Genomic DNA, 11,679 nt, shown 5'->3' with positions numbered 1-11,679 from the left:
GTTCGGGGTCACCGGCCCCTCCTGGGACACAGGAGGACCTGTGCGGACCGGGGGTATTTTCCTCAAAGCGCCTTCCCTTCACCCGGACCGTGTTCCCCCAGGCTGCACGGACACGTTTCCCTGCGGGGCTGGGTGAGGGCAATAGCTGCCCTTGCACTTCAAGGAAACTCAGGAAGTCCCGAGATTTGGGGGTGACCCGAGAGGCGCGGTGCCCGCGGGGGCATCGGGAGGGAGGCGCTGAATTCTGGCGAAGGAGCTGATCTTGCCTGGCCTGCAGATGGAGGGTTCAGATCAATGCTCGAAGTAACTTGTACTGCACGGGGTGCAGGGGTGTGTGTCGGGGTACGCGGGGGACCCTAAGAAGAAGAGACCCCCGGGCAGGCACTTTCCTCCATCGCCATCAGAGTCGTCTGCGTGCAGACCTAGGCGCCAGCGCTCCATCGCAGCCGGTTCAGAGCGCCAGGGTTTGCACCAGGCGTTGGGCTTTCTCACTGAGCATCTCTTTTTGTTTCACAGACTCGGAAATTACCATAAAATCAATGCAAATATTAGCAGCTGTTTTCTTGCCCTGCTGAGCAGAACGGCTCAAAAATCGTAGCCCGCCCCTTTCCGATTTGTGGACTTGCTTCCTCCTTATCTTGAAAAGGTCATGCCTGTTCTTCAGCTGTGAATATGATTCAGAACAAGCTGCTGCTTCTTTTGGTTTGTTTGTTGTTTTTTCATTTGTGCGACCAGTTTTTAAATCAATGCCTTCTGTATGCCGGAAACTGTGCTAGGCGCTTTTTTTGGAATTATACTCTTTATTGTGGGAAATGAGCAAGGCGCTTTTCATTCTAATAGCAATGTGTGTGAAGCCAGAAGTAGCCCCGGGATCTCTTAGGGTCGAGGAGATATGTGTTCCGGTCCTTCCTGACGGGGCAGCCTTTTGAAGGCTGTGGTGTCTGGGTGCTTTGGGTGCTTTAGGGACGGATGTGTCGGGGAGGATGCGTTGGCAGGTGACTTTAATGAGGTTACGCAGCACAGCGAGTGCAGCTGGTGGGTGTACCCAGAACCTGTTTTCTGTGCATAGTGAGGTTAGAAGTGCGTTTTTCTCCGGAAGTCCATGACCATTTGTGTGGCTTGTGTGTTTTCTCTCGTGTGCACACCTTGACATGGGATGGATGCCTTGTGTCACATTTGAGTGGAGAAGTCAGGAAGTCAGTTAGCAGCTGCTCCTTTGGATCCTTGGAGAGTGTTGTTGATTTCCTCACTACCTGCTCTGAGCTGGGCACAGAGTAAGCACGTTGCACAAGACAGACACAGCCCCGCCTTCCTTGAGCTTACACCTATAACCAGGGGGTTGGGGGGGGGGCGGGGGGGGGGGGAGACAGTCATTGGTAAGTGCTTAGAGGCTTGCTCCAGGTGTGTGTCATTTGTGGAGAGGGGAAGAGGAGAGACTAGTCGGGGTCATTGGGGAAGGCTTCTTTGAAGAAAAGATGTAAGAGCCTGAATGACCAGTTGAAGCTGGTAGGTGACCAGGCCAAGGCCGAGGTGCCGATGGAGGCTGTAAGGAAGGACTTGCTCTGGTGCAGGGAATGTCAGCGTGAAGGCCTTAAAGCTGGGTAGAGACCTGTGCGTTTGAGGAAACCTGACCTGCATGGCTGGAGAGGGGAGAAGAGGGAGGCTCCAACAAGGGGTGGGGGAGGCCTGATGATGCAGGGCCTCATGCGCTGGTTTAGACCTGGGGCATGATTGTGTGTGTGTGTGTGTGTGTGTGTGTGTGTGTAAGTAAAGAGAGAGAGAGAGAGAGAGAGAGAGAGAGAGAGAGAAGATTGTTTAAAAGCTTAAAGCTTACCTTGGCTCCATTTTTTTGTATTTTGTCAGATAATGTAGTTATTTTGTGAGCTTCTCTTGCCTCCTAAATTAATAGGCATCAGTTAATAAAAGTTGAAAACATCATGCCTTGAGAATAACTTCCAAACTGCTTGCATGAGTATACCACTAAAATACAGAAAGGAAGAAAAGCCTCTTTTCCCTAATGTACCACCCATCCTCAGGTACCCTGTGCTCCTTCGGAGGAAAGGGCGGGAGAGGAAACTGCAACAGGTATTTTCTTCAGCAGTCCTGAGCCGTCCTGCCCTGTGAGCACCGGAACATCGGATGTTCTGGGATTTAGTGTCAAATCCTCTCTTTAAAAGACTAAACCTGCAACGAAAAGGGAATGGGTTAAACGTTTCACAAACACCTCCATTGTGGGAGACATAGCAGCTAGGCACTGTGTGCTTGTAATTTGTATCTGACAAGCCCTTAGTCAAGGGCTAGTACATACCCATGGTGTGCGGAGGGCTCTGCAGTGGCACATTAGGTAAGGAGTCAGGGACCTGAAGTCTCATACCAGATCCATCACTGCTGGTGCTGTTTCTGAGCTTTCTGTCTTCTTCCGTAAAAGGACGAGACTTACTAGTTAATATATGTAAAGCTTTTACATGGATCCACTCGTTTAATCTTCACAACAGTTTTAGGAAGCAGTTGCCTTTTTTGTTCCCATTTTCCAGATGAAGACGTTGGGACTCAGAAAGGTAGAGGAAGTGGCCCAAGCTCACACAGTTAGTAAGTGGCTCCCGAGTTAGTGCTCCATTGCATAATGCGTTTAAAGGTCCTTTCTGCTCGATCATTATGTAAGTCTAGTTGATTCATAATGCACCTATATTTAAAGTACGTTGACCTAGAATAGCAGACTCTCCTTGGGGGTAGGAGGCGGGAGGAGTTCAGGAGGGAGGCAGATGGCCCAGTGTCGTGCATATGTTTTGTCACAAGGAGAATTTCTGAGCAGCTGTAAGCAGTCTCCTTTACCATTTTAGGTCCCTTTTCCCTGCCCACTCAGCAGATGTAAGAGCTGCTGCCATGAGCTCCAGCCAGCTGCAGGCGTCCAGGGCCCCTCTGGCAGGTTAGGGCACAAGCACATTGCAGCACCGCATTCCAAAAATAACAGAAGCTTGCATCATGCTGACCAGATGGTTGTCAGAGGAGGTGCTGTAATTTTGCTAACCCCCACCCCCAGGTGGAGGAAGGTGACCTGCCTGCACATGTTTGTGCGGTGGAAGCAATGTCCAGAGGAGATTCTCATGGTCTCACAACCACTGGTCAACCTTTTTAGTTGGTTTGTTTTTTAACATCTTTATTGCGATAATGATTCACCTATCATAAATTTAATGCATTTAAAATATGCTAGGTAGTGGGCTTTACTATATTTACATAGTGCAACCCTTGCCATGGTCAATCCCCAAAAGAACTCAGTACCCGTTAGTAATCACTGTCTCCCCGCCGCCTCTTGCAGCCACTCATCTGTCTGTATAAATTTGCTTATTCTAGACATTTCATATAAATGGAATCATACGTTATGTGTTCTTTTGTGCCTGGCTTCTTTTACCTAGCATCATGTTTTTTGGTTCATCACGTTGTAGCATGTTTCAGTACTTCATTCCTTTTTATTAACGAACTCTGTTCTGTTGTATGGAGATACCATATTTTCGTTTATCCATTCATCCACTGATGGACATTTGAGTTGCTCCATTTTTTATTTTTATTTTTTGGAGAACTTACAAACTTTTCCAAAGTGGCCGCACCATTTTACATTCTTATCAGTAATGAAAGAAGATGCCCATTTCTCTACATTCTCACCCAGACTTGGTATTGTCTGTCTTTTTTATTATGTCCATCCCAGGGAGTGGAAGTGGATTTATGTTTCCCTAGTGACGGATGGCATGGATCATGTTGTCATGTGCTTTTTAGCCATTTGTATATCTTCTTTGGAGAAATGTCTGTGCACATCCTTTGCCCATTTGTTAATTGAGCTTATTTTCCCACTGTGGGATTGTAAGAGTTCGTTATTCTGGATATGAGTTCCTTATCTGATGTGATTTGCAAACATTTTTTCTTATTCTATAGATTGTATTTCACTTTCTTGATGGTATCACTTGAGGCACAAATGGTTTCAATTTTGATGTCCAGTTTATCATTTTTTTTCTTTTATTTCTTGTGCTTTTAATGTCACATCTTAAGAAACCATTGCATAACAGAAGGTCATGAGGATTTACTCCTATGCTTTTTCTAAAAGTTTTTATAGTTTTATCTCTTATAAATTATGTAGGTCTGATCCATTTTTAATTAATTTTTGTGTGTGATATAAGGGTATATTCTTTGCACGTAGATATCCAATGGTAAACTCCTTTATTCATGCTTTCATTGGCGGCATGGTCCAGTATATTTGAATGCCTAAGTGCTAAAGTTGGAGTCAGAAAGCCCGGAGTTCAAACCTCTGTGCTGCTACTTTCTAGTGCTGATACCTTGAACAAGTATTTAATCTCCCTGAGCCTCGGTGTTGAGGAGACAGTAAGAATAATAACCAACTAGGTTTGTTATAAATATGAAATGGAAAACATATGTACCTGCCTTGTACATAGTTTACTTAAGGGTAAGTCAGTTGGATAGTTATTTAATGATGATGCCAGGAAAATTCAGTTTCTATGCATTGTCTATAGCTCCTTGTGGCTTCTGCGAGTGTATGTGTTTGTAATTCCTTCAGTCCTCCTTTTGGAAGTGGATGAGTGTAACTTATAAAGGAGAAGATGCACATAAACATTGGAATTTTGTCATTGACTCTGTAGTCTTAGGACAGTCATTTTTTTTGGATGAATGGTGATAACATCATGTAATTCTGTGTAGCACTGGTCTGTACATTTGTTTCCAACAAAAACTAATTAATATTTGTAAAGGAACATAAGAGATGTAAGGCTAGAGCCCCATTGGCACTCCATCACAAGCAGCACCGTCTTCCCATTGATTCTGATGTGTGATGACGTTGGAGATGTTAGGAGTCATCCATGGAGTCATGTCATTGAAGTGGTCTGTGGCCTGAAGAAGCCTGGGAGCCATAGTTCTCAGACTGTGCTCTCAGTGTTTAATCTTTACCACTTCCTGTAACCATTACTTTCATCTTGTTTAGATTTGAACAAAAGTCAGTTAAATTCCATTAGGAATAGATTTGAGACAGGGAAAAAACAAGCAGGCAATGGAACTATTGTTGGACACAAGACAGATGAGTGAGACAGCAGGGAGGGTAAGTCCAAAAAAACACCATGATGCTTGGGCATTTCTCTTTCTGGATCCATTTCAAGTTGGAGAATGTGGCAGTACCAGGAGAGATGGAGAAGTGAGTAATATCTATAGGGTTAGCCAGAGACAGGCCTGACCTTTCTCAGTATTCCTATACATCAAAGGAAGCAAAATATCTGCTTGAGGATCTACTTCATGTCCTTCAGGTAGAATTGTTCCTACGTAGTCCAAAACAAAATGATTCTGCCTTGATTTTTAAATACCAGGGGGAATGTTTTCAACAATTTACTTTTAACACCATCTAATAGTCCCCAGTCAGTCAATCAATCATTCATTCATTCATTCACATAAGCCTGAACATCAACATCTTACCAGACCCTGTGTGTGGGGTGTTGGGGATACTGTTTTGAGTAGACATAATCCTTGTTTTCAAGGGAGGTCATAGTCTATTGGAAATTTTACTCAACAATGAAAATACTTTTCAGCTAAATTCGTGATTTCAACCTTTAAGCTTTTATGTGGTTGCCCCGAGGCTGTGGCGTGACAAGGTTTAGAGGGATGACGTTGCACATAACTGGTCTCTAGCTGCAGGTAGGTATCCTGTCATTCTCTGATGTCTTTACTTGAATTAAAAGACAAGTTTCGGGCACCCCTGACAGACTAGAATGTTAATAAAGTCATTGGTCATCCAGTTTGACATCACAGATATCCTGTTGTTTTTCTGCCTCTGCTGGCCAATATATACAGTTAGGATGGAGACCAGCCATTCAACTTCTAAGGCCGGTATAAGCAGCCAGAAATTAGGAGAGAAGAAAGTAAGAATAGGAGGAAGGTGTAGAACTGGTCAAAGGAGACAGGCATGCCTTTGTCAAGAAAAATGTAGAGAATCTTTTTCAGGAGTAGTCTGGGAAAATTTCTTAGAAGATGTGGGATCAAAGGGTAGGTGGAATTGGCCTGGACAAAAGGGGGAAGGAGCGGGAACAGAAGGGGCACTCAGTAAAGAAGCCAGCAGGACCAAATAGGAGAGTTCTTGTCTGAGAGGAGGAAGTACTGCAGTGTTGTTGGGATGGGGTTAGATTAGTGAGCCAAGCCAGGCCTGAGAGTTTAGAAATGGTACAGGAGGGAGTCACTCAGGGTTTCTAAGTAGGAAGGAAGCGAACATAGAAAAGTACATGGGGAAGATTCGGCTGGCTGAAACATGATAATGGAGGGGGGAAAGCTGAATTATGGGAGCAGGGGAGGAGGGAGGCATTATCTCCCACTCACAGATGAATACATTTGGGCTCACAAGATAAATAAGTAACTTAGACTCATACAGCAAGTAAGTATTGAGCCAGGTCTGCCTGACTTCGTGTCCTTTCCATGACTTCATGCTCTATGTCCCAGTGTAGGCACAGTGGAATGCTGGGAATGACGGTGATTCACCTGGAGGGGAAGGGCCGAATTGACCTTCAGGTTTGGAGCTAGGCTGGTAGGAAGATGCAGGATTTGTTAAGAGAGATGTTATAGTCAGAAGGAAGATAACATGTTAAACCTTAGATACTCAGTTTAGTCCTTATCTATCAGTTTATAAATTAAAAAATAATGCCCAGAGGAATTAAGTGATTAAGTGATGTGGTCAGGATGACACATCTGGATGTTATGAGTCTGAACTTGAACCAAAGTTTCCTGACTCTGTTCTCTTGAGTAAGGTGTTAGTGGGACATATGAGAGGCATGGCCCAGAACAAATGAATATAACAAATAAATATCCAGTTCAGCAGCTGAAAGCACACAGGAGAGGTGACTTACTGCAGGCGCTAACAGTAGGTTCTGAAGAGAATTTGATGTAATATATTGTAACTGTAGTCTGTTCACCATCTGCATGCTGATTCCCCACTGGGCTGTCATTCTTTGAGGGCTGGGATCTTTTCTACAAATCGCCAAGCCTGGCAAATTATAAAGTGCTCAAAAAATGCTTTGTGAATTAATTAATGGTAAATGAAGAAACGTATCATTTAATGAGTGCTTGGTTATTATCTGTTACTGTTAGGAGTCTCTTCTTCCCTGCTCCCCAGCTGCAGCAAACTTATAACCATCCGACAGAGCAGAAGAACCCAAGGCTTTTCTATCCACGCTCTTGTCTGGAGCTCCCCAGGGAGCTGAGCTGTGGGGGAGGGCTCTAGGAGGTGGAGTATGGCTGAGCACCCAGGACTGGGTAGTGGGGAACATCAAGGCTGTGGAGGTCAGGGGTCAATAATTATGCTTTGCTTCAATTAAAAACGGTAGGTTTCGCCCAGCCAGTGTGACTCAGTGGTTGAGCGTCGACCCATGAACCAGGAGGTCACGGTTAAGAGCACATGCCCTGGTTTCAGGCTTCATTCCCAGTAGGGGGCATGCAGGAGGCAGTCGATCCATGAGTCTCTCTCATCAATGGTGTTTCTCTCTTTCCTCCCTTCCTCTCTCTGAAATCAATACAAAAACATAAAAAAATGCTTGAAAAAAAAGTGGTAGTTTTTTTTACTACTAACGTATGTATATAACATTGATAATATAATGTATGAACACAGTAACTATAATTTATAGTAAATAAATTAAGTCTTGACTCATCACTTCAGAAAGATCATCAATCCTATCAAGAAATTTAATCTCACTTTATTTTCTTGACACTAGTTACTTTCTTTTGAAATAGGTTTTTTAAAAGAATTGAGTTTCCTGTTATTTTTATTAGATAGGGTTTTACAGGTTTTGAAAGCCAATAGAGACTACTAGAGATTATTAAGCTCGTGCTGTAAATCTATAGAAAAAGAAACTAAAGCCTAAAGAAGTTAGGGACATATTCACTCCTTCTGCTTCTCCCGTTCTATACCTGCTTAATTATGGTTATGATTTTTTACTCCTTGGGTTGACGAAAAAGCACCTTGCCTCCACCTTTTTCTTTACTTTTGGCTTACTTTTCTACAAATTGAATTAAATGGCCCCTTTTTGTTTTTCTGCATTCCAGCAGCATCTCATCATGGATTTTTTAAAATTTACAGTGTGTGAATGTTGTCCTCCTATTCTGTTAAACAGTGAGATTGTAAACTGGTTTCCCCTAACACCTCATTGGGAAAAGCTCTGAAGGAACTTGGATAGGTTTCCAGGCAGAGTGATGCACCCTGGCTGACATGTCACTGAGTGGGCACCCTACTTGTTGTTCTATTTAAGAGTGTCATCATTGGGCCAGGATGGAGGGAGCCCACTGCAGCCTCTTTTTCCACTGATTATAACTAAAAATTCTGAACAAAGTACTAAAAGCAACACTCTGATCATTCTGAAAAGTAAACCATAGCAGGTAGACTGGGAAGGAAGACAAAACTGGAATGACCAACATGATAAAGATAAACACTCTTGAAACAAATGAAAAGGTAGAGATTCTTGGAAGAAAAATGTAAACTATTTAAAAAGAATCCACTGGACATTTTAGAACTAAAAAGAATGGTATTTGAAATTTTAAAAACTCAGTAGGTGAGTTCAGTAGAATACATATGACACAGGAAAGAATTAGTGAACTTAAAGATAAATCAATAGAAATTATCCAGCCTGAAGAACAGAAAAAAAAATGTATGTGTGGGGCAGGGTGGGGGGCGGGGGGAACGAGAATGAAATCACAGGAATCTGTGGGACAGTAATGAAAGGTCTAACGTTCTGGCATTGGAGAAAGGAGAAGGGGAAAAGGAGAAAGACACTAGTAACGAAAAACTTCCCAAATTAGGTGAAAACTACAAATTTACAGATTAAAACTGCTCAGCAAATTCTAACCAGTATAAACTCAAAGAAAGAAATGCCCACAAGCATCATAATGAAACTGCTGAAAACTTTAAAAATCTCAAAAGCAACAAGAGTACAAAGGCAATACATATAGGGAAATAATAATTTAAATATCTGGAATTGCTTATCAGAAAAAATGGAGACCAGGAGACAGTGAAGTGCTAGAAAACCCCAGCTGCTGTAGCTCAGTGATTGAATGTGTCCCATTTACTGAAAGGTCTCTGGTTCAAGTCCCAGTCAGGGTGCATACCCAGATTGTTAATTGGAGCCCTGGTCCGGTGCATATGGGAGGCAACTGATGGATATTTCTCTCTCACATTGATGTTTCTCTCCCTCTCCCTTCCTCCTTCTCTAAAGTCATTTTTAAAAAAACATATTTAAGCCCAGCCTGTATGGCTTAGTGGTTGAGTGTCGACCTAGGAACCAGGAGGTCATGGTTTTATTCTTAGGGCACATGCCCAGGGTTTTGGGCTCGATCCCCAGTGTGGGGTGTGCAGGAGGCAGCCAGTCAATGATTCTCTCTCATCATTGATGTTTCTATCTCTCTTTCCTCTCCCTTCCTCTCTCTGAAATTAATAAAAATATATTTTAAAAAACTATTTAATAAAGTGCTAAAAGAAAAGAAATGTCAACAGAGAATTCTATATTCAATGAAATGCTCTTCAAGAGTTAAGATAAAATAGCATCCTTAGATAAAAGAAAACTGTAATAAAGAAATATCTAAAGCAGTTCTTTAACCTGAAGGGAATGATACTTGGGGGAAACATAAAACATCAGGGTAAGAAGAGCAACTCTGCCAAATTGAAAACAATGTTCTGTGTCTTTAACAGAAGTAAATTACAAACCAATGACAGAAAGATGGGGAAATTCCCAAATATTAGAAAAATAAACAGTATCCTTCTAAGTAACCCATGGGTCAAAAAGGAAGTGTCTAAGAAAACTAGGAAATATTTTCAATTTAAAATGAGAACCCAACAGTGGTTGGCCTGGGGTAAAGTGTGGGGACAGGGCTTGACTACAAGGAGCAGCACAAGGGAATTTTGAGGGGAAGATAATGGGATTGTTCTGCATCTTGATCATTATGGTTGTTAGAGAACTGTCTGCTTATCAAAACAACAACTCAGAACTATTATCCATAAAAGAAATGTTATTGTGTGTAAATTTAAAAATAAATATTTTTTAAAAATTTAAGTGTTTTTTTAATGGTGTTTTTGGATGAGCTACTGGTCACAAAACTGAGTAAAAAGGGGAAGTGACAGTATGACTCACAAGTAAGCACTCTTGGTGTGGATCTTTAAAGGAATAAGAACATCTTTACATAGAAATTTTGATTTAAAAATCATGACTGATATGGATTGAAAAAGGAAGAACATATAGTGCAAAATTAGCATGAGTTATTCATTTTAGATTCAAATATAAGTTCATTGTTTTGAAGAAAATTGGGCTCATTGAGAAAAACTAAATCTTGCAAATAGTTCCTGTTAATTCAGTAAAAGGCATTTGCACCATGTGAGAAAAGAATAAGCTTTGGAATAAAGTCCTCAAATCTTTAATTTCTTTGAATAATGTTTCTAGTTTTCAGAGTATAAGATTAACACTTCTTTTATTAAGTTTATTTCTAAGTATTTAAATTATTGATGTTACCATAAATGGAATTATTTGCTTAATTTCATTTTCCAATTTTTCATTGCAACTGTATAGGAATGCAGTTGATATTGTTACTGTCTTAATTAGCTAGCTAATATTAATAACAGGAAGGAGCAAAGGGAAGGCCAGCCATTATAAGTATGGTCATCTGGGCAGCTTCGCGAGGAAGCTGCAGTTTCACACTCCCCAGGGAACCACCAGTCCATTCCCCCGCAAATCACTGGGGGAAGGTGTCCAGCAAAGGGGAGGATGAGCATATGGGCAGTGAAGTCAGGGTGGCGTAGGGAAGACGCTTGTCTGTCAGTGGAGCCTGGGGAACCATGGGGTGGCTAGAGGGGTGAAGCCACTGCAAGTGTGTGAAATCCTGAAGGATTCATTGTTTGAGCTCCTAGTTAAAATCCCCAAAGTAACTTTCTCTATCTTGTTCCTTTTGCTTGCTTGCCCTTGCATTCACTTGCTCTGTGACTCAGGCTGGTCTCCCATATGGCCCTAGAAGGCCCATGGCCCGTGGCCATGCAGACCCCACACGCAATGGCCTGCAGCTGGGAACACAAGCTACCCATCTAGATGTGGGACTGGACTTCAGTATGCAGCAGGCTCTGGGCAGTGGCTTTGATTCTCACTCTGCTGAAGACAAAATGGGACTTCTTCCTTGGTGGGAAGAGGGAGGTGGACTTCGGAGGGAGACTCCCTTAATCTTATATCATCAATAAAGCTTTCCACAGTACCTCATCTGCCCATGGGGGCCTAGGGAATTCTTGTTCCCACAGCACCCCAAGACACCCACTTCCACCAGTAACAGGTGGGGACCTAGAAGGGACCCCATCGATAACAGTATTTGTGTATTGGTCTTATATCTTGCAACCTTGCCAAGCTTATTAAATTATTTTAATAATTTTTTTAGTGGATTACTTAGGCTTTGTTTATTTTTTAATATATAAGAGCATGTTTGCTAATAGAGGTAGATTTGCTTCTTCCTTTCCAATTTAGGTACCTTTTATTTCATTTTGAACTCCACTGCCCTGGCTAGAACCTGCCCTGATACTAGGGGAAAAGCACCCAGTGTTTTGTCATCTATATATATAAAAGTCTAAGCTACCGTTATGACCGGTTGACCGGTCGCTATGACACGCACTGACCACCAGGGGGC

At 42.4% G+C, this 11,679-nt stretch overlaps 1 protein-coding gene across 1 annotated transcript in view; it reads left to right on the top strand.

Annotated features, from left to right (window-relative positions):
* Positions 1 to 11,679, top strand: part of PLEKHA8 (pleckstrin homology domain containing A8) — a 49,660-nt gene that overhangs the window by 3,028 nt on the left and 34,953 nt on the right. Inside the window, exon 2 of the mRNA XM_014455860.2 lies at positions 580 to 702. Coding sequence (XP_014311346.2) covers positions 580 to 702 — 123 coding nt within the window. The remainder of the gene's footprint in view (positions 1 to 579; positions 703 to 11,679) is intronic.

This window comes from Myotis lucifugus, unplaced genomic scaffold (genome assembly GCF_000147115.1).
Source record: "Myotis lucifugus unplaced genomic scaffold, Myoluc2.0 scaffold_52, whole genome shotgun sequence".
In the NCBI taxonomy this organism is placed as follows: Eukaryota; Metazoa; Chordata; class Mammalia; order Chiroptera; family Vespertilionidae; genus Myotis; species Myotis lucifugus.
This window is presented reverse-complemented; position numbering and strand designations above follow the sequence as displayed.